The 24,429-nt window shown below is 35.0% G+C and overlaps 1 protein-coding gene across 7 annotated transcripts in view; it reads right to left on the bottom strand.

Moving 5' to 3' along the window:
* Positions 1–24,429, bottom strand: part of NLN (neurolysin) — a 37,889-nt gene that overhangs the window by 12,532 nt on the left and 928 nt on the right. For 2 of the 7 annotated variants that reach the window (XM_005530089.3, XM_088054213.1), the window contains exons 2-9: positions 22,854–22,971; positions 13,278–13,534; positions 10,876–11,024; positions 7,680–7,787; positions 5,521–5,623; positions 4,669–4,829; positions 3,258–3,393; positions 702–1,068 (exon numbers count right to left, since the gene is read on the bottom strand). In XM_005530089.3, the coding sequence (XP_005530146.1) occupies positions 702–1,068; positions 3,258–3,393; positions 4,669–4,829; positions 5,521–5,623; positions 7,680–7,787; positions 10,876–11,024; positions 13,278–13,506 (1,253 nt within the window). In that variant the 5' untranslated portion in view covers positions 13,507–13,534; positions 22,854–22,971. Of the gene's footprint in view, positions 1–701; positions 1,069–3,257; positions 3,394–4,668; positions 4,830–5,520; positions 5,624–7,679; positions 7,788–10,875; positions 11,025–13,277; positions 13,535–22,853; positions 23,267–24,429 lie in introns of those variants that run through there. The other 5 variants (XM_014258843.2, XM_088054212.1, XM_014258845.2 and 2 more) reach the window with 4 other exon arrangements.

Here is a 24,429-nt window from a genome sequence, read left to right on the forward strand (position 1 = left end):
TACACCAAAGCAAACAAAAAACCAGCGAGAAGTAGCCAAAAAGGACTAGCTCAGAATAAATCCTGTCAAACAAGTCTAGTCTCCTAATTGACAAAACACAGATGATAATATAAATAGCTACAAAGGCAGCTGGAGAGCTAGAGAGATCAACACGGCAGTAAATCTGAATGTATGCTCAACAGAAATCTATTCTTGATATTGATCTATTTGACTAGCAGTCTGGACAACAGGGTAGAAAATACACAAAATGTAAAGAGGAACTGGGAGAAACTAGGAACTCTTAGCTGACAGAAATTTAATTGATCTGAGCAGGCTGCAGTAACACTTCAACAGAAATGGAAATTAAAATCTAGTAGTATGCTAGAAAGGAGAAAAGCTTGTAGATGCGAAAAATTATGGACAACTCACTAGAGAGCAGTACTACCAAAAGTATGAATGAAGAAGCAATGCTTCTCCATGCAATCTTCAATGAATATGAGCCACTATAAACAAATATAGAATATAAGAAATATGGAAATATTTTTTATAAAAAGCGTAAAAAAACCTGAACACAGTCCAATGAACAACTAAATGAACACAGTATTCATCTTGTCAGTGGAACAAATATTTACTTCCAAATGCATTTAATTTTAACTAAACAAGCAGCAACCCATTAAGACAAATTCCATTTTAAACATGTAAGCAAAACACTAAGTCATTACCTGGGGTAAAGATCCAAATAGAACTGCCCTAGCATTTCTCCTGTTGATTTATCCTTTACTGTATAAAGAGTAACACTGTCGTGCCAAACATGAGCACTTTCTATTTGCTCAAATTCAAGTCCCAGCAGCTTCTGGTAAATATTCAGTAAGCCTTCTGTAACAGCCTCAATTGGGAAGTATTCCTTCAGTTTTTCTTGATCTATGGAGTACTTCAGCTCTTCAGTTTTGCTCATATAATAATGAAGATCCCACGCATTGATTCTTCCGTCATACTCAAAATTTCTTTCTTTACATTCCTTCTTCTTCAGATCTAGAATGAATTGTCTTTCTTCCTCAGCCAAAGGCTTCAGCTTTTTACTCAAATCATCTAAAAGAAAGATTGCCTTGGAGTCAACTTCCATGTTTCTTATCTATTACTATAAAATACATTCAACAGTTAAAGCACATACTCCAGAAGTGTGTGTTTTCCATTCATTCACCAATAGCAAGCAACATCTGTTTTCTTGTCCTAAGAAGTCTTAATTGCAGGCATGCTATAAATGATACAGTACTCCATGTAGGCCAAAGAGCAGTGTGAAAGGTTTTGGTAAATTTAGACTTTTTCCAAGTCATCATAAATTAAAAGTAACACTAGATATTTATGCTTGAATCCTTTGATTTTACCTCATATAATCTCAGTATTCCTTATATATTTCTTCAGCAACAGAGAAAGACTACAACTACTGTTACTGAAAGGAAGTGCAACACAAAACTCAGTACTTCTAGCTAAAGTCCTATAAAAAACCCAAAAGACCCAAGAATTTTTACCTATGGGATGCCTGGCTTCTACACTAGCAGAGCTTCTGGATTTTAAAGTCTATGATTCAAATTTTTCCCAGCATATTTTCCTTGGACAAGAAGGCATCATAGCACTATGAAGCAGACACACTGAATATAAAATATTATTTTATTATATTTTTTATATTTAAATTATATTAATATTTTAGATTTGATTTTATTAAATATAAATTATATACTTTCTATTTATGTTAATAAAATAATTATAAAATATTACTGACACTTCCATACAGTACATTCTGTACTTATTCTCTTGTAAATATTTCTGGTCAATCAGAAACTTTTTTTTCATTAAGAATTCACATTAATGTTCATTATTGATACCTAGAGTGTAAAATTTAGGAATTGTCACTCCTGCTCCCAGTAAGCATGTTATGCACTAAATGCATTCACACGACTGAAATACTGTTTGCAGCTTGTACTGTGCTAAATTCAGAATATGTCATAGGAGAGAATGCTCTTCGTCATAGATGTAAGATAGCTTATGAACATTTGATTTAAAACATGGATAGGAACAAAGTAGAGCAAAACACACTGTCATGCTTGTAGCTGAGACTATACCAAAAGGACTAAATAAAAAGTGACAATTAATTTGATGTATATTCTCCCTGTGAGAATTACCATGAAGCATGATATTTATGAATAGAAAAGTATCTGATCTCATACTGTAAAAAACACAGCTGCTAGCTTATGTGTGTCAGCTTCAAAATAAATTAAAAAACACAGTATTACAATAATATAATGGGAAAAAAGGTCTAAAATACTTCAAATACACTTAAAAACAATAACATTTAATAATAAATTAAAAGCAAGTTTTCATTAATTGTCAAGTATATTGAAAATTGGTATTGCCAAATATGGATCTTCAGGAAAAATACATCAGAATTATGGATTTAGAAAGAGGAGCATATGAACGTCTTTATTGAAGCATAAGCACAAAACCCCACTACCATGAAACACACCGTATTTTTGTACTAATTTATTTGTGTGGGGTTACTTGGATGATACATCAATATACACTCCTGTGTGGTGTTAGGACACAGTAATAAAGGAACACATACTATTCAGTGGAGCTAGCAGGAAGCAGAAGTTAACTCTACATCCAAGAGTCCCCTGACAAACAGGATGACTCTAAATTAACTCATAAACTGCTGTGTTTAAGAATTTTAAGATACCTCTTTTCAGATCAAATACCATTACAGGGCTTTTGAATTTCAGATTTAATCTATCACTCCAGATACAATTTTTTAATTCAGCCCATGGAAATTGCATCATCTCATATAGTAAACTTTTGTTATATTTAATGCAGCTGTATCAGAAAAAGACACTCAGGCTACAGACGAAAAAAAATTGGGAACAAAAAGCTGCAATTCTGATGCAGCCTCTTGAACTGATAAAATTGCTTAAGCTGCACATGTTACTCTGGTTCTAAATGAGGGTAACTGAATTTCGTGGCAGAGAAAGGCTAAACCACTTGCTTATACTGGTTGTCACAAAGCAGTTATTCTCAGAATTTGCCTTGTGCTTCCTGATTTGGAACAACTTCATTTGTACAGTTATGATCTAAAAAATATATATGCCAAAACAGAGGCAGCAGAGTTCCTTTTCCGGCTAAGCCTCATGGACACTGTGACCCACTTATGTATTTAAATTCATCTTGGCTGAGGGAACGTGTTACTACATTAAATATACAAGTATTGCTTATAAATATGAACAAACCTAAAAAGGTTGTTACGTTATCTGTGCTCTTTGCAGTGTTTACCTCCAGGACAAAGTTGGCATGTGTATTATAACCAAGAAGCTCTGCTACTTTTGCCCTTAGTGGGAGCAACTGCTGCAGAATTTTTGTGTTCTCCTAAAAAAGAAAGCAGGCAAATTTGTAAAAAGAAACCAGAAAACACATGTTAACAAAACAATTACCTCAATAATATCTGTAATCTTATGAAATAGAAAATATTTTAAATTAAACACTTTCACATTAAAATATAAAATAAACCAAGTTTAACTAGATCCTTGGAATATTTTTTCTCAGTCCTTGTAGGTAGCTAGATTTCTAGTTGACCTTATTCATTACTTTTCTTATTATAACAACTTATCTTTTTTTAATTAATCAAAATATACACCGTTTTCTTTTAAGTTGTGAAGAGTTTATTTCCTTTATCAATCATTTACATGTGAAAGACAAAAAAGGAAATTGCTGACAGCAAGCTTGATTGCTTGTTAGTAATGAAGAAAGATTGCTAATCTATTGTGCCAACATTCAAAACTGGTTTGCAAATTTTCCTGTTTTGCCACTCTAACATATAGCAGTCAGAGAAAGATCTGAAACAGAAAACTCCAGACCTTGACCTTGATGTATTGAAGAATCCTCAAGAACCTGAAAATACAACTGTGTAAACCTCTATTTTGGAATGTGAGATTTGTCAGGGGAAAAAAAAAATTAAACACTAGATTTGAAGATTGTCACACAGTTTTATCATTAATTCTCTTTATGTGTGTTGACTTGCAAAGTGTTCAGTTCCTGGTGCCATTTTATCTTACCTTGTACTCATCACATTCCCAAGCATTTCAAGCACAAAAGGTCAACTCTGCTATTGCTTTCTAATGCATGGTTGGTACTATTGTCTGAATGATATATTCTCTGTCCTTAAATGCTTTTTTTTTTTGTGCCTGTCTAGTTGTGCACATATGCAATCTGTTATATTCACATTTAATCATCTGTATTTATAATTAAAACATGTTCATAAATAACTCCTCTCTATTCCAAAGAATCCCAAAGGACTACAGAAGCCACAATAAGACATCCTTTTCTGTGAGGAAAGTGTCAGTAAGGGTCTGTGGAGCACTGTAGGGAAATTTCAGAGAAGATCAAAATCCCACTTCTATTAACAGAACCACTTGAACCTCAAGATGCATACAAATATGCACACAGAGGCAGATTGTCAACTTCTAAGGTCTCAGGACTCAGGACATCAGAATAAATTGGAGCAAGGCATCGTTAAAGATGACACTGATAAGTTCTGATTTCAAAATACTTTACACTGTGCAAAATTCAAACGTAACATTTGAATGTTTAGCTCCATTTTTCAACTCTATCATTGCACTGTAGAACAGCCAGTACACAACATACCTCTTTGCATCTCGAGTTAAAGGCAAATTCCATTTTTCTTCTGGTTTCTGAAATGCAGCACTTCTTCATAACAGGAAAATAGTGCGGATACTTTAAGGTAACCTTATATTTGTCTTTCTCAGTCTTCTCTAAACTGTTAATAAAGTCATCAGGAAGGCCATCTATAGAACACAATTTAATAAACTATGTTTACCAAAATTATCTAGTCCCCCCTGTTTCGGTGAGACAGTTGCATTTGTTTTGCTGCAATCTACTTTGACAGAAAATCAGAAATCTCCATAGAAATATACCTCCCTTTTTACAATCATTTACTAAAGCTTTTTCAAATTCCTCCAAGCAAAACAAAATTTGGAAACACCTGACAGCAAAAGAGAAATACGTGTAAGGCCACCACTAAAAAACTGAGTAACATAAAAAAGATCTCTGTTATTAGAGCACATTTTATGTCATGCCCTTCAGATAATGAATCCCTAAATTCTCTGTCACATGAAATCTCTAGCTTCTTTTAAATTACTGAATCAGTTAAACTTCATTGCAGGAGAAAAAAAAGCTTTTCCAATAATAACACGGGGGATTGCTTGATGATAACTGAGAAAAGGAACAGAGTAAAGTTATCCTAAAGGAAGTAGGACCAACAATCTAACTTGATGCAAGGCAAAAACCACAGGAAGCAAAAATGTATGACAGCATGAACACCTGCAAAAGATAACTCTGAATTGATTCTGGAGAAGAACTAAAAAAGAAACAGAAAAGACTGGGAAATAGAATTTCACTCATGCATGAGGCAAAAACCAGCTACTCCAATAAAAACTGGAAGGCTGAAAAAACAGAAACAGCAAGCATCCTACTCACCAAGTTCTTCCTTAGAAAATACAAGAAATGTGTTTTCCTCATTGAGGTTTTTGTTAAAGTCTATACACAGCTCATTCAATTTTTTCTTCATTGCCTTTATTTCCTGTATAGGGTATAAACTGAACTCAGTGGAAAAACAAAAATCAAAGTTGGCAATTTTTATCCTCTACATGAATGAGTAACACTTCTTTTCTTTTCATAGGCTCTCTACTAACCAACAGTAAATACCAGGACTGAGCAAACATACTGCAGGTATCACCATACTTCATACCCTGTCAGTCTTCCTTTTATGTTTTGTTTGGTCCTGAGCAATATTGTTGCCAAGGGCTATCACTTCAGCATTTTAAACTCAGCTTATAGAGGACTGAACACATTCACTAAACAGTTTCATGTGCTAACCTTCAATTGTTTTCTTTTATTTGAACAGCTAAATTAAAATTTTAAGTGTATAAATATCCACTGAAATCAATGAGAATGAAAAGAGAAAAAAGCATGTGACTTACTCAAAAACACTGTTTTGGAATTGTACAGTACAGTATTGGACAGTATGGTAGAAAGAAGAGGCTGCTCTCAAAACACAAAGCCATTCTAAAACCTATTTTAAAACCCTGACAGTCATTTTTTTTAAACATTTTCTCATATAGCAAGTTTCTACATGTTATTTTCAAGTTCAAATAAATGTAGTTACCAGTAAGAGAATGCACACTAAATAAAAAGCTAAATATAATTCAACTATTCTCCTCTCAGGAATTTCAAAATACCTTGAGAGGCATCAGTTATATGAAAATACACATCAAACTGTACTCACTAGCAGAAGGATGTGGATGAAGATTGATTATTTTCTACAAAGGGTTAAGTCTATTCAACAGTCAGAAATAAAGGTCAAATTATAGTTAGAAATATCACTCAGAATTTGAAGATAACTATGTTGGCATCTGTAGAATCCCACAAGATAACGGCTAGTGTGTATGTCTGAAACACCAATAGCAGGATAGCTACGGCACCAGCCAAGGACTGTAGGTAACAACAGCCAAGGACTGCTGGCACGGTGAGAAAGAACAAGATGTGACTGGACAAGGGGCCATGCAGAGGTAGGACACCACTTTTCTGGGACAAAGGTCTTTGATTTTCCTCCTGGAGATAAGCACAGCTCAGTACAGCACAAATAGAGGAATGAGAAGGAGCAACAGGTCTGGAATGTAGAGAGGGGGAACAAGACCACCAAAGGCTGCCAAAGCCTTCTGACCCATTTCCAGAACACTGTGTAAAGAACAGACTGTGCATGATGACTAATTTACACAGAAATTGCAAAACTTTTCTCTAGGGCAAGGAAAACTTATCTATAAAACAGTACCCCCACCCAGGACCAGGAGGTACCCCCAAGACTCTGGACACCTAGGCAGCTGGATTGATGCTCGAGGCATGAATGGTCATGTCTCTTTCTCCCTTTCTTCTTTCTCTCTTCCCCTCTTTAATTAATTTATCTCTTTGTCTTTTCCCTGTCACTGTATTGCTTTTATACAAAACCCACTCCCATGTGCTTATGCTAGGTCAGGGACTAATGTACCAATTTCCCCACCAAGTATATAATTTACTAATAAAAGTTTGTAAGCTTTTGCAGACCTTAATTCTGCCGATCCTTTCAACCACAATCATCTATATGAATTTAGGGTGCTCCCTTCCCATTAAGGGTGAGATGCTAGCATCTCATGCTAACAATTTTACTTCCTGATTTTCTGAAGTGACAATTGCTTTCTAAATCAGCTCTCCCTTAATGAAGAAAAATTCTCAGAGCAGCTTGTTTTCTCCTCTAACTTACTTTGATTTTTTTTTTCAGGTAAAATGATAAAATCTTGGACACATTTTACGACATCAATTAACTGAAACTAGTGTATCTGTGTGTTTGCAACAGTTATACATACTTTTGAATAGAAATGCAGACTCACTAGTAATATTTTCTGAGAGGTCTCTTCTATCAGATTAGTTTAAAAACCTTCAAGTGATTGAAGTTTAAAGGATGGATCTGGATGTAAGATCAGTTAAGATTAGAGCAGTAATTCAGCAGGTCCAAATGAAGTTCAAATACATGCTAACCAGCCCTAAATTTATCCCTTCAACAGTTGCAACCTTTGCTTCATAAACAAATAGTACATATTTACTTTCTGCACTTCTTTAGGAAGATGGAGTCCGTTTCTTCTCCCCACTTGAATAGACTTCTCTAGATATCGCTTTGTTTCAGGTTTTACATTTTCAAGATCACAGGTTTGCTGAAATGACAGTATAGAAAAATTCAATTTATAACATTTACTGTATGAACCATACCAAGCATTAGAAGGGTTTGAACAGAGTTCTTCTTTAAAACACTGTCACATTAAAAAAGGAAACATTGTGGATTTTAATGTGAAGAACTTCCCTAAACAACAGTATTTTTATATTCATGTAGAATGTTTGTAAAATAATATTATTTTACCAAGTGTCTCAGCACATTTACATGCTGTCGTAATGGCAAGCCCTTCCAGTTTCCAGTATAGTGCACTTAAGCTTCTTCTGTAGAGATCGCTTTCTTTAAGATAGTAGGAGAAAATCAATGCTGTAACACTGTACCCTATAAATAAGAGGGATTGAAAAAAATAATCCCAAAAGATTAGAAGTGTCACTTAAGAATATCAGATGGCATACAATTTGAGCATATTTGTCTTCTCCAGAACCAAGATATCAGTGACAAAAACAAAACAGTATCACAGAAAATTCTGAGTTGGAAGGGGCCCACAAGGACCATGTTCTTGAATATACTACATTCACAAAATTTTGTAACTTTCCAGAACTTTTAGAACAGGTTGATGATTTTATATACCATTTCATACTTGTTTTGGAAAACCTTGCTACTTTATTCCAGGAAGAAACCTACAGGCAGAGTAAGAAACAAAATCTACTTAGAATTCCATGAACAAAACCTGAAGCAGCTCTTTATGTCAGGCTGTTTCCTGAGGGCATGTGGGTGGAGAAGACTGGCAACATTCTTAAGCATGCCTCTACTAGTCACCAGATTCACCTTTATTCCAAGTTTCAAACCTCAACATACAAGTTTTTCAAAGAGTAAGATATGGAGCACATTCAATGACATAATTTTATGCAGAAATTTTTCCCCCTAATGTGTGGGGAAAAGAAAGTGACTACATTATTTTAGTATTTTCTTAAATTAAATGTAAAAACCTCATTTTTCCTCATCAACAGCTCTTAAATTAAGCATAATTTAGAAAGAGTACTATTGTTAACTTAGAAAAGTTTAGCCCCCATTAAGGGGAGCTAAAGCATTCCACATGTCACTGAGGCCAAGCAGATTTGCTCACCTCTTAGTATGCTGAGTTATAAATAACATGGAAGTGTGAGGGCCTTCATTCTCCTCACCCCATTTTAATTTGGCCCCATGAAGGATCATGAAACTGAATTAATCTACCTGAATTATTAAATCCCCAGTGAGGCCATGAAAAACCTGATTTAATCCAACTATCTGCTGCTTTTTTGAACTGGTGAAATAATTTCAGCTGAAATCTGAATTCTGTTTGTGTAAGTTCATTTTTCATGTGTTCCTGGAACCTGACTTTTTAACTGCTAGTTTCTAGGAGTCTAATGCCTCTAGGAGGAGGCATTAGAAATTTGGGAAAAATTAGCAAGAACTTTATGATTTGGAAATAGCAGTATTTGACCAGTCTGGCAATACTGGAAATTTCCTGTGTGTTTGAGAGCAAAACTCTTACTACTTTTACAGTTATTAGAAGTGGATATATACTCAGAAGTTGCATCTCAGGCAAAGTAATACTAAAACATGCTTGCATGCTGCAGTTATGAAAAATTTCTAAAAAACTTAAATGGAGACTTAAGCAAAAATTCTGTTATAAAGGTCAAAGATTGCTGCAAGGCAAAATAAAACAGGAAAACACCAAATGAAAAAAAAATTTAAGAAAGTAATAATAGTGAATAACGGTAACCAGTGTTCACTATCTACTGTCAGATTGTCCTGTAAATTAAAAATAGATAGATACACAGATATGTTACACAGTCCTCAATGTATCTGTGTATTCTACAGTGGAGGGTGGGGAAAATCCCAGTAGATAATACATACAAATCAAGCCATTTAATTACTAGCAACAGAGCAAGGGAAGGAGAAAAAAAATCAACATAAAGTACAGGGGGGAAAAAAAGTCAACAGAAGGTACTATCTGCCAGCATACAACAGAACATACTCAAAATGAGCTTATTATATACTTCCACAAACATGGAACAAGAATACCGAGCTAGAGGAGAACACTTGAAAGTTTCCCTGCAAAACACAGCAAAATAAGACAATGGTAATGGAAGGTACTTTAGTATGGTTCTGCAAACATGATTCTGATTCCTGGTCAAGCCCACAAAAAACACAAATGGTGACTCCACGAAATAGGCCTCTAATATCTTAGAAGCATTACAAGAAGATTAAAATTCACTGGAGTTGAGAGGAAAAAAATCACATATAAAACAGAAAAACACATATTTTTTCATTATCACATTAGATAGCTTTCTTGCATTATCCTTACATTGCACTTTTAAGAAAATTACTACTAAATGTTACCAGACATATTGGAACAAAACCAAATATTCTTTCTGTTTGAGCTACAAAAAAAACAATACAAATGAAGAATATGAGATACCTACAGGTGTTCAATTAAAAGAGAAGCTAAACAGAAACACAAAGGGGATAGAAACTAGTTCAACAGTAAATGTATCTTTTAACATAGTTTTATTTTCAGGCTGAAGAAACAGATGAAGAAGAGGATACAAGGTAATTGTCTATAATTAGCTGATGAAAAGAGGTAATCTCAGAGGTCAATCCCATTTATATGTTCTCATTAACCTTCTAACTTAAAACTGCTTTTAAATTCAAAATTCTCAGTATTTTCAATAATGCAGAATTTTGGACACATATTCAAAAGCGGTATAAGCCAATGTAAGTATACTGCTATATTGCCTCTTCTTTCTTCCCTCCTGGAACAAGCTCGGTCAGAAGAAAACAAAAAAAAAATTCCTAATAGGTTTCTGTCTTTTAGTTTAGATTCCTTGTATCATTTCTTTGGAAGACTAGACAAAAGTCAAAGCTAGTGCAATGGAGAGAGAAGGATACACAGATCTAGATATGAGAAAGAATAGGAACAGCAGAAACAGATGTTTTCTGCTGTATTGCAGCGTTCCACTGGAAAGACCTGAGTGGCACAGAGACAGAGGAAACATAAAGTCATCTTGAAAAGCATTGTGAATACAAATTAATTTCAGATAAATTTAGATACATGTCACAACTAAAGCAGATATACTGTTATTTACCTGTAAATAAACAATCTTCTGAAACACGTCTTCTCTCATGCTCATCTCCACATCAAAATTTGACAGTTTTTTGTCAGCTTCTGTACTTGCTAAGCGTATCTCTTTGTCAGTGGAGACGTGCTGGGGAAAATCCAACATGCTTCTTTCCACTGTTTAAATAAGATGCATCAAACACAGAAGAATAGACATGCTTTAAGGATCTTTCCCTCTTCTGACATTTATAAAAGACATAAGAAAAAATTATCCAGAGCAACCTAACACATACAGCATATAAAGTGATTATAAGTAATATAAAACTGAAGAGGTTAAAAGGACAAAACCACACACCATTTTAACAAATAAACTTTTTACAGAAGATTTCTAAACCCCAAGCCTAATTATCTCACCATCTTCTACAAAATCAGCTGATTGGTATATAAATACATTAGAAATGCTTCATCTTCCAAAAGCCATGTAAGTGAAGACTGACATTTCATAGCTGGCACACATGCTTCTGTGTTAGCATTTAAAGTCAGAAGCTCTGAATCTTTCAAACATGCCCATCTGTCCTGAAGTTATTTTTGAATTGTTATGAGCACAGTGTCAAATCCCCATGTACTGTACTCTTCTGTGTTTAAGGAGAAACAACATGGCAAACAGGGAAAATGCTGTCCATGCATTCTGAACTTCTAGAGATTGGAAGCTGAGTAATATTACATTTCTAGAATATACTTCTGAGACTAAGTAAATCCTTGATATTTAAGGAACATGACATCTTCAAAGACATTGAGTAGATATCCTAAAATAGAAATTAATTTGCTTAATTAAAAATCAAATTATATGTCTTTATCATCTACCTTTCCAAAAGTGGTTTTTAGAGTAACAACATATTCGGCTGATTTAAAGCTTTGTAATTTTATGTGATGTGCAGTAATTTTATCAAGCTCTGAGACAGATTCAGAAACACAACCATGGACATGTGATTCTTTTTGAAGTACTTAGAAAACTTCCCCTTTCACCTCCTACCTTTATGCCAAGATGTTTCAAAATTATAAAGTGAATTTTGGCAGCTTCCAAGTGAAATTTAAGTTCTATTGTCATCTCTGTCTTTTTGAACAGTAAGTTGCAGTTACTGGGGTAGGCCTTTTATGTGAAAGGGACACACAGGCCTTAAATTCCAATGTTCTTATGGAAGTTTTGCTGTGGTAATACATCCCTCCCATATGCCGTGGGCTGTTTCACAGCAGGTCATGATAATTTTATATATAGCTTTGAAGATTAGAATTAAAACCTTAAAAGTGACCTACTACTGCAACAGTATGTAGTGAAAAAAGTACATCTTCGCAGCCATGCTCAAAAGTTGATGGCCACTGTTTTCTGAGTCCAACACAGATTTTCCTTCTGTTAATCTCTTTGGTGAGAAGACTTAGAATAATTGTACCAAATCAGTATATTGGTACAACTAAAGCTGAATCTGGCAGCAGGCTTTTTAAATGAAGATTACTATCTGAATATGTCAGAAAAAATTCCAGCCAATTCACCGGATGTGCAATTTTAAGTAATGCGAAATCCAGACTAGTATTACATTTGAGATGCCAGCTTTTTTGCTATTCAAAGATTTTGCTCCAGCCAAGGTAGCTTCTTCTAGCACCTCTGTGGCCACTAAAGATTTTTTTTGAGTATTTAAAAGAATTTGACATCTATTACACTCACTGTTTTATAAGTAATGCAGCCACCATCTGAAAGGTTTTTCTCAACAAAGACATGCAATATGCAGTTTGTATTTTACCCATCTCCTCTGACAATTATTAACAAATAAACTGAATGACCTGAGTTTGACCATTAAACCCCATCTTAATATTGCTATGGATTGATAATTCATTCAGAACAATCTAGCTGTGACTGTATGACCAACCTCTCCCTGGATTCTTCAAGACCTCACAGGCCACAATTTAAATGTAAGCAAGTAAAGAAGTCATCTTTCAACAGCACATTCATAAATTCCTCATCATCGTATTTTCTCCACTAGCAGTTTATCAGCATCTCCATTACTCCATTCAACTTGCTTGTGTCAGATTCTGCAGTGTCTGAAAAAAACACTGCTTACTATGTGTAATGCACTATGCATACCACAGACGCTGCAGCCTACACTGCTGCAGTGTCCCCTGGCAGCTGCACGTGGTTGGAAATGTAACCGTGTGGAGCGTCACATGCAAAACCAAAACAGGTGACTAAATGCAGTTCTCTGGGAGCTTCCAAAAGATTGTTAGGACCAGAGAACTCTTCAGAGGCCTCTACACATTCTACACAAGAACAGCAGAGATCAAAATTGGAAGCAACAACTATTTTTTCCCCATGTTTCCTTATGTGCAGATGGCATATGGAATGCCTTATGCAAAGAAATACAGAAAACACATGCTAACCTGCATATTCTACTTCTATATCTGCCAAAGCCCTTACAGTATTTTCATGTGTTACTTCTTCGATTTCAAGCATCCCGACACTGTCATATACATGCTTTGTCTTCCTGATAAGTTCTTCTGTTCTTTTTCTAATTTCCTCTGGTGACAGGTCCCATCTCAAAAGGTTTCGTCCTGATGCTATGTATGAAGAAGCCTTGAGCTGGCTAGTAATTTCTGCTCCTAATGTCATTCTCAACACAAGCCGTGGCCCAATGGACCTGAAAGTATAAAAAATATCTTTGCATAGCAAGATTCCAGTTCAATAGACAGTTTATAGTAAACATTAAAAAAACAGCATCAGAATATTTTTAGAAGGAAGAACAAAGTCCTTTTTAGAGCTGTTATCTTTATAAATTAAGTTTAATTTTTAAATAAATCTCTCTCATACCTTTTCCATTTAGAGTATGACTAAGTGCAAACAGGGACAAAAACTTTCATATTGACAAAACCATACAGATTAAATTATGACTCAGCCTTCTAAGGAAAACAGCATTGCAGTTACCGGAACTCTAGAGAAATAGACAGTACTAGCATTTTTGAAGTAAGGAATAAAACTCACATAGTTATTTTCAGATGACAAAGAACAAGAACTGCAAAGTTGCACAAAATAAGACATAAAAAATATCACTTGATTGTACCCATTATAGCAAATAATTTTGTATTTATACAGGATGTCTGCCACATAATCAGCATGGGAGGAAACTTAGCTGTTACTCACTTGCAAATTTTCTCCTTTAATTGTGTTTGATTTTAAATAGACAGTTTCACTCTTTTACCAGAAGAGGTACATTTCTTTACTATGATGTTTTAATAATCCATGAACTATAGTTCTAATCAACTTAAATTCAGTTGATTTAATTTCTTTAAAATTAAGCTTGCATTCAAGTAGTCAAAATTCCTCCAGTGTTTACTATCATAGGAGGATTCCTGGCTGTCATATATTTACTGTCTTCCTATTTCTGCCACGTAATTAAAAGAAATTAAAAAAAAAAAAAAATCACATTATAGTAATAATGACAACTTAAAATTTTCAGCCATAACTGAAGAAATACACAGAGATCTTGCTAATAAAGGCATGTTTACTTAACACTGTTTTACACTAAGTAAGTTTTTCCTCTTAACACTAGCCATTGTACCTTTATTGATTTTATTGTAAAACCTGTCTGGTATGTGCATAGGTGCACAGAAAGGTTTTGGCATACAATGCAGGGAGCATGCATAAAAGCCAATTTTAGCCTGAAGGAATAACAAAACAGAAGAGTGAAATGCCAGCAATCTGAAGGGCTGCACACATGGCTTCTGTTTGAAGGAAGGCAAAACTTTTTGTCAAAAGTCTTCCAATTCTATAATAGAATTTCTCTAGAAATAGACTAACCAAAATTATTTGATGCAAGACAAAAACAAAAGACGACATTTCTATCTATGCTTTATGCTGAAACTTTATTTTCCTTGTTACCACAGATTCTTCAAATCTATTGATTCCAATGTGGGCAAGTTGTTTACTTTTCCTTTCAGTGCCATACAGAAACATCATGGTCCACAATATTGATGATTTCACTTTGAAAATGAAGCGTGCATAAAAAACATTTGTTCCACCTCCTCTGCTCTTTTTCTCTAATACCGAGTTCTGGCACTAAGGCTTTAGTAACTTCTCACTGGGCTACTGAAACTTTGAATTTCAAATAGAAGTTTAACATAAATGAAGCTTCTGTCACGAATGTAAATGCTTAAGTAATAACATTCTTGGGTTAGTTTCTCATCCCCAGAATCTACTGAACTCTACCTGAATCTCCAAATCCATTAAAGAACAGTACTTCATTAAGTCATGAACAGATTCTCAGTGGACTGTCCTGTGTCTAGTTTTTCACATACTGCTAGCACAGGTCTGGTAAAACCTTTTGGGAAGTAAAGGGGAAGCTCCTCAGAAACACATTCATGGCTCTGAACTCTACCCCACACCACCCACATCCAAGAACATCAGAAAGACTACACAATGTTTCAAACTGAAGTCAAAATAAAAGTCAAATGGAGCCAAAGAAAAACAACAACCTGAGCAACATAAAAGTATGATAAAGTGAGGGATACTAAGCAGATATTCTTTTTAAAAAGAACCTATTGGTTTTGGTCATTCAGTATCTTCACCTAGAAATACAGACAATACAGCCCTGCCAATGATAAATTGCATATCATCTGAAACAAACACTAAAACAGTCACAGCACCAACATACTGCATTCATTTATATCCATCCATATTACCTCCAGCCTGCCCAACAAGATTTATTAATAATTAAAGTTGGACTGAGTTCATGAACTGGAATGTATGGTCTCAGATTACCAGAGAGCACAATTTTTAAATACTAAAAGATGCCATCTGATTTTCTTAGTATATTGGCTAGTTTAATTAAGAGATATACCTATAAACTTGAGAGCTGTATAAATTATTGGCATAAATACCAGCAAGTTGTTGACTACCTATTAGAAACAGAAAAACCAGAACTGCCCAGTTTTGAAATACTAATACCTTGTTTGCTTCTGCTGATAGGAAGATGCAGTCATTTGCGTAGATCAAAAATGGCAGTACAAATAAGGTTGTTTTTCTAACTGACCAAATGAGACCATGGGCTTTCAAAAACTGTACTATAACATTTTATATAAAATCAGTTGCTACACATAATTCTTCAAATGATCATTTACAGACATGTTGCTTCCTTGCTACCAGTCACTCAGACTGTAGTAAGAACTAAAATAACTGACATCAGCTCAGTAAAAAACTGTGCAAGTAAATATATATGCACAGGTGAAATCTTGGTCATTTCTTTCATGGTTTAGTGTTTTGAATTATTTATCTACATAAAATGATAAATAAATAAATTCCCGAAACTCTGTATCAGACTGCAATATTTTAATAACTTTGCTCAAAGAGAAAACAAAGAAACAATGCCAGGGGAACCTTTAACTTTCCAGACTGGAATATAAATTCTATTTATAATGCTAGGAACCAGATGCAACAGCAAAGAGTTTCCTCAAACACTGAACCACGCAGATACTAATATTATTTTAGACTTGCTTTTGGTAAACAGTACAAACATTACAGAACAGACAATTACTGCTTGCATGGAGCAATCAGAAGTTGATTCAGTTTAAATTAGATGGAAGGATGTAGCATCCTGCATAGGCTGTTGCTAATGCCTGAACCGTTTGGTTCAAACTGTTTCCGATATCACACTCTGTTTTCTCTGGTGTAGCGTAGAACACTAGAGTTATCTAAACAAGCCTGGTTTAAGTATAAGGTTCATATCCTGCAACAGTATTGCTTTATCACGTTTCTCTCAGTGCTCCTCCCTCCATTGCTCTTTTCTGCCCCTGTACCTCACTCCATCAATGGCATCAGCACAACTGTTGCTAGGGTTATACCTAGGAAATATTCAGGACAGTATATAGGTGAAAAATTAAGTGGACCAAAAGCATCCAGGGGTGACAGCTTTTTACCAGGTAATCGGTCCCATCACCCATTTGATGAATGACTTCAAAACAGCTATGTCGGCCTACACAAAGTATCAGTAAAGTCAACAGTCAGTAGCAACCTAAACTTGCACTACTGCTAGAAACACATATGAAATAATGAATTTAGTCTAGCAAAGAGAGTCTCGAGATGATTGCTGCCATTAAGCATACCATTTAAATTTCCTAAAGTAAAAAAAGCTATTGATGCTAAGAAGTAATACAGACATAAGAACAATTAAGAATAAATTGGTCAGGAATACACAAAAGCTAGACTTGCAACAGACATTTCCAAGCATCAGCACAGTGAGATTTCAGACACTGAAAAAGATGTCTAGTAAGTCCTAGCAAGTAAAAACATCTCTATTTATAACATGGTGACTGACCAGCTTATAAAATGGGTTACGTTACTTGGTTACCTAAGGTAGCATGGGACTAGATTTGATCTCCACAAATGCCCTTCCAGTCTCTGTGTTTCTGTGAGGTCCTTCAAAATTACCAAAAGTTAATTTGTATTGCATTTTTGCAGTAGATATATAAAACTGGTCTCTGCTGGCAACTTGCACTGGCCTTTTTCTGGGTTGAGTCCTCTAGCATCTAATAATGTAAATGGAATGACATACAGGGCAGACAAATATTTTATACATTTGTGCAATGCTTCATCCATTTAGGTGAACATCAGGAGGAAAAGCACACAAATTTTCATCTGGACTTTCACTTATAACAGAGATTATTATAGACACAGCTGTTTACACAAATTATGGTGAAAACAGCTAATTTGCCAATCCCAAAATCAGTAAGAATGGAATTTTCTACCAAAAGCAGACTGAGTTGGATAACACTTAAAAACCTAGTAGCTACTTCTAAATGAGAATTTTAAAGAATAAAGCAAAGCTTCTAACTTGCAGACTGCAGTAATAGCAGAATGCCAGGTAATTTCTTTTACCAATAAATCTGCAATTTGATTAATTGCTGCTTCTGGAAAATATAAATTTGATTTGATTTTAGAAAGGGGAAGAACCTTCATAATACACTATTACAGCAATACAGTGGCCAACATGGCTGCTGCAAAGACAAACAATGCAATTGAATTTACAGACTTGATTTTTAACCTGTGCAGTATCTTACACATACTAAACATTCATGTAAGTCTGGCTTTGCTTAGAAACATTTCCCATGACTTAGATATGTGCCTTTGGTTTGAGTTAATTATGCTCCATTAACACTATTAAAATAAAACAAGAAAGCCACAATCTGTGAAGAAGCAGCAGGGAGCCATAGCACCAGCTTTAGAAAATACAGACAAAACACAACATGTTTCTACTACTGAGAATCACTATATATTACAGTCAAGATTTAAGCCTGCTGTCTCATTTAAGCCTGATTACAAACTGACAGTTTTAATTCCATCAAAGACTCTTTAATAGCACTTTCAGTTTTCAAATTAATCTTCACCTAAACTGCATTAGTTACAATGGCAAGTATAATTTTATGGAATGAAGTAAATTAACTAATAAATTTCTGGGAAAAAACATATACAGACCAATTTATTGTATTTGCAAATAGATTTGACAATACCAGGTAGCCACACAAAAATCAAGGTATACTGGATTCATGCAGGATGGAAAATTATATTCTGTTCTGAAAAAAGACCTGAAACAACAGTGTCAGAAAGTGAAGTGAAAGCCAAGATTTTAAAAAGTGAGAAAGACAGAGGTGGTGGGGGGGGGGGGTGCAAATTCAGATCATTTAGTCATTGAGTTCTTAAATACTCTAATGCAAATAATTATGTTTTTCTTGCTGGACCTTATGTATACCTTCAGAGGACATTCTTATGGATATAAGTAAGAACAGATTTGCAAATCACAACTAATGCCATGACCAACTTTTTCAATCAATGTAGAGCATGAAAAATGCTGGAGTTCAAATTCAAGAGAAACATTTTGGTCTTTCTATTTTTTGAAACACCGTATCTTAGCTAGACAACAGTTCCTGGTCTTCCAGGCTGCCAGAGAAGCAGTGCTGATACTGGAAAGCAGCACTGTGTATGTAAAGTCTGTACCCACCAGCTACCTGCAAATCAATATCCACAGAGGCTCAATGTTTTGACTCCACCTAGCGGCCTCACCAAAATTAAAAACAAAACAAAAAACTACACACACCCTATTAAGGCAATATAAAAACTGACAGTTTGCCTCAGTACAACCTATTTGGTACTTGAGTAATATGCCATACATCAGAATTTCCCTGGAAGTCAGGGTCAAGTGCTACCAAACATATACAAATGACAGCAGACAGGCATGGTTGAAGTTTTTAACAGTGAAGCCTCACACAAAATGGAATTAAAAAAATTAAATTAAATAAAGTTAAAAAGTATTTCAAAACCAAATCACAAGTATTCAGCAGCATCTAATATAATGTATATTACAATTGGTCTATTTCACAGGATGGGCTTTATAAAAAATTTAACAGGCTAAAATATTTGTATTATTTAGAGAGCCTTAGTTTTTGCTTGAATTTTAAATATACTTTCAAATTGTTTTCAGTTTGTTGCACAACTTCAGACAAAAACTAATTGGGTATTTTATAGTAAAGCAATGACAAAACCAACCAAAATAAGAGAACTGGGTAGCACAAGATAAAAGCAAGAATGGAAAAAAATTTTCCAAGACAGCAGAGTTAAATAGGTCAAAGTTAATCACAGTTTCAGCTAAGCCAAAGAAATTAAAGCATAACCTTTCAATACAATTCATCACTTTTTCTTGCCAAACACATATGAAATCCTCTTTCCATTTTACTTCTCAGTCCTCTCATCTGCTTGGCTATTAACAGGATATGGAGCAATAAATACATGCCTTGAATTCCTGGGCCATTTTCCTTGGAAAAGTATTTGGCTCTGTGTCATAACTGTGCTTGGCACAGACATATCTTACTGTAGCAAAAGGATAGAATGTTTAGTACCTCTTAATTTAAAGTTCCATAACTGCCATTAGAAACTGATTTTTTTTAGCTGCATCTGAAGAAATAGAAAATCTAACAGCTTTTGACACCAAACCTTAATTTTATCACTACACCTTTCAGAAAAAACATCTCTGCAACTTAGTTCACTGTACAGTCTACATTAACTATACTTTTAGCTCTTCCAATCTAAGCGAGTAAGTCAAGAAACTACAAGTCATGCAAACATTTAAAAATCTTTATTGATACATTCATTATCCTCAATGCTCATGACCTTGCCATCTGACAACAAATGTTCATTGGTTTTCCAATAGAATTAACATCAGAAAACTAACAGAATAGGTACTCCATGGGAGCTAACAAAAAGCCCAGACCTTAAATAGGAACTCAAACCAACATACTCGAACATGACACAATTTACTTATTTCTCCTCTTGCCCCCAGTTCCCTCCAATAGCCCAAACAAAAGGAATTTGGAAACTGGTCTGATTGACTTTCATATAAGGAGGTGATGTCCACACAGTAGTCTGCAGTGGAACACACAGAAATGCTAAGGTATGGTTTTTGCAGTGTCTGACCTCTAAAATTATGGCATCCAAGGTTCTAGCTGAGAAAACAAAACAAAACCAATGAACCAACCAAACAAAAACTGAACATACTCCCAAAACCCAAACCACAGATTTCTAGTACTACTAATTTAGGTTTCCCAGCATCCTGTGAACTGTATCCATTGTGTGTCACAGCACACCTCCATCAAAGTAACTTACTTGCAGGATCTTCAAAATAATATTCTTATCAACACATGCATGCAGACAGTAATTGTACTACACTGAGTCTGAGGCACAAGGAATTATTTGAGATTGTCTTATTGTTTGGTTCTGCTATCTGGTGAACTGTGGAAACACAGTGGGAAAAATAGCTTTTAAGGTCCTACAGCTCTCTCAGGTGCTGCTGCATAAGCATGTATCATATTTCCATCATCACAGCCATAAACAGCAGGTGAAGTGCAAACTGTTTAGTGCAAACAACACACTCCCAGGATAGCTCAGTAGTTGAATGCAATCAGCTACTGCATGAGAAACAGCTTGTTGACTCGCTCTGAAAAAGAGCTGGTACTGCAGGACAGTAGACAAATATTGACAGGAGAAAAATATTGAGAGTTGGTAAACACTTTCTCTGATTTATACCCAGTGCTAATCAGTTCAGTCTCTTCCATGGAAATATGCTTTGATTTCTCGCTAATCTTGTCTCATATAGTCAAAGCAATGACAGAAGTTCCCTTGCCATCACTACCTAGTTGTAAAGCTGTGTCTTCATAGCAGATGATGACCTACTCTATCTTTCTTGCTTACCTTCTTAAATCAGTCTTCCCATCTTCTTGGGAAGACAGTGCATTATGAACATGCCATGTTTATTTCAGTGCTTGCAAAATTCCGAACACCCTGCTCAACACCACAAATTAGGAAAGGAAATGAAGCCTGCTTTCTTCTCTGGCTTTTAAGTGAAAAGTGATTTAGCAGCACTGTGCTTCACAGGCTGGTTATAGGTTATATGAAATATTGTTCCACCACAATTAATATGGCAAAGAACTTTGCTTATTTAACATTCCACTGCAGAAATAAAAAGTGTCTGTTGGAGATGGTATGAAAAACACATGTGCCCAGTAATATTTTCCTCAGAAACCAGTAAAATTACCACCATCCTCACCTCGCCTTCCCTAATCTAAACACAGATAACATTTACTGAAAAAGTCTCCTCTACAGAGAAAAACTCGGACTCACAAATCTAGAGTTCAGTTAATATAATCTATTTTATTTGCACAGACTGTTGACCAAAAGGTCCTAAAGAAACTACGCTGCTGTGAGATGAGAAAGTAGATCCTTTTGCAGGTAAATGGTTTGAAACACTAGGCCACTAAAAACGGCTGCTCATTTTTCTGAATGGAACTATATGACCCACAGAATCCTGCAGGGTTCCATGCAGGGTTCTGAATTCTTTCATGTCTTTAAACCTCACCTACAAAAAGCTGGGATTAACGAAGTGACAGCATTTGCTAATGATTATTTACTCATGATAATGCAGTGTACTAAAGGCAGCCACAAAAAGATGAAAAAGAATGTCACAAGCCAGAAATGTTTAAAATCACTAACAAAGTGAATTTCAGTCTTAATAATGTCACATGTTTTTGACTTTGCATACACAGGAGGAGCTGTGAGACATCTAATCATTCTGGAGACAAAACAGTTCAACGGTCACATCAACAAAGAAGCAGCTGCAAAGAAAGAAATGATAGGATCTAGTAGAGGTGGAATAGAACAGAACACAGAAATTCATTATATCACATGCATGAAGCACATGCATACTACATGCATTTCTGATCCTCTGAAAAGTTACACACTTGTCTTCTGTTCTCCCACTTGCCAAAACCTATGATTACTTAGAAATAATGATGACTTAGAAACAATCAGCTGCATTGAGCAATGGACTCTACTCAAAGTACAAATACTAATTAGACTGGGATTCCTTGGAGTGGCCAAAAAGCAAAAATATCAAACAAATAAAACCCCAATAAAACCAAAAAATACAAAGCAGCACAGAATAAAGCACAGTGGAGGAAGTAGTTCAAAGATTTAAACAATCATGAAGAGGATGGAGAGAATGGACAAGGATCAATTTTTAACCTGTAACTTTCAATATAACCAACAAGCAAGTTTTAGGAGAGTTTCAATATAAAAAGGTATCACTGGAAGATTATTCTACAAGATCATATGAAAAAAAACAGTTTTGTGTTAGAAGTTCCTGATTCCTAGACTGTTCTGAAAAGATAATACTGAATGTACATATTATCTTACATATTTTCTAAGGTACCTCATCCTGACTCCAGCTGAACAAAGGTTAGACTTCTGAACTAACCCAAACTATTCTAAAGAAATCTTTCCAAGGCAGGCATTTCTTGCTTTATAGTGAGAATGATAGAACAGATAAATACATTAACAACATTGTTTAGTATGGTCTAACTGGTGGTCCATGGGTCAAATAAAGTCCACATATGCTTGCCAGCTCAACAGCTTTGACTCACCCAGTCCAGGAAATAATTTTGTTCTGCAAATTCCGTCTAATAGACAAACTGCTCTTCAGGAGCCTGCTGTGGTTAGAAAGGCGGTAGCTGTTGCTTTTGACCACAGGAAAAATTGCTGCTGCAATACACAGAAGAGTTTATGCAGTCCACAGATTCATAGGGAAAGGCAAAAATGTCCCAAATGCCTTGTTTGGCCTTTGCCATTTCCTGATACTTCAATGGAAGCAAACAGATATACTATTGTTTTAAGTATGAAATAAGAAAATTACTATGAAATTTTTTCCCGTTTCTTTGCTCTCCAGTGACTTTCCTCCTTCTGCCTTTTCCCAGCCTCAGTTTCTTGCTGGTTTTCTTCCTCAGCAAGAGAAATGACAAGTGTTCACAGCTTCTTTCCACTTTCATTATATTGATACCTGTATATAGCACAGTATGTTGGTACCTGTCACACTCATGTACATTGATTTCCATACTCAAAATCTGATTTTGAAGATTTTCAAAGAAACACCCCAGAATTTATGAATCTAAGAAAATTATTTTAGGACACGAAAATAATTTAAATCAGTGCTTCTTCATTTTTTTTTTTTTCATATATAAGAATATCCTCATAAAGTAAACAGACTTCTATGCTGAATTAATCTAGCTAGCTTTTTTTTCCACTTATTTTATTGCATTAAATCTAAATCTTTGAATCTTTTGAATCTGAATGGGAAAAAAATTTAATTGGAAAAAGCCTCCTTCTGCAAAGCTGCTTATTTTAACCAAAATAATCAAATCTTGACATCATTTTATTTAATGTAAGGCATAATACTTGACACTTGCTAAGAATTGTGATTTTTATCTCATGTTAAGATGCCCTCAGGAAAAATAGAAGCTGGGACAGAACCTATTCAAGATTTCTGTGACCAACTCCTTAACTTTTGAAAGCCAAGAGGTCACTTTGACACGTTCAAGAATACTGTCTTTCATGAAACAATTACTTGGGCACACTGAAATGATGACTTGGGGAAAAAAAAATCACAATTAACGAAGTGCAACAACCATTTCCCATTCTACTGATTTTTACTTAAGGAGGCATTGTCCAAATGCAAACTGCAACCAAAGTTAAACCTTTTAAAGGTTTTACAAACTTTTAAGAAGATTTTTCTTTAAAGAAAAACAAAAAAACCCTTCTTTCCTTCTTTTTGATGGAAAAGCCTGCAAGACAAAGTCAATGAGAACAGTGAAAATGACTGTACAAAAAAAGGAACGTAAATGTAAATTTGGAAAAGAAAACAGATGTGCACTTTCTTTAGCACCAGAAAATAAATCACTTAATTTTCAACAGCAGCAGGAGCCTTATGAAAATATTCTTATTTTCTATCTGCTAATACCCCTCAATCCTAATTTGACATGAACAAAGGTCATGTAAATGTCCTGTGATATAGGACAAAAAACTGCACTTTGTGCAGCAAGCACATGACTATCATTTCTCAAAAGACCATGCGAGGCAACCATCTTTTCCATTTCATGCTGAAATTCAGCTCCATTCTCTTTACCACAACGTACACTCCTACAATTTCAGCGCTTGCTATTAAAT

The sequence above is a fragment of the Pseudopodoces humilis genome, chromosome 4 (assembly GCF_049639895.1).
Source record: "Pseudopodoces humilis isolate 2021_Gansu_Grassland_sample_001 chromosome 4, ASM4963989v1, whole genome shotgun sequence".
Taxonomy (NCBI): domain Eukaryota; kingdom Metazoa; phylum Chordata; class Aves; order Passeriformes; family Paridae; genus Pseudopodoces; species Pseudopodoces humilis.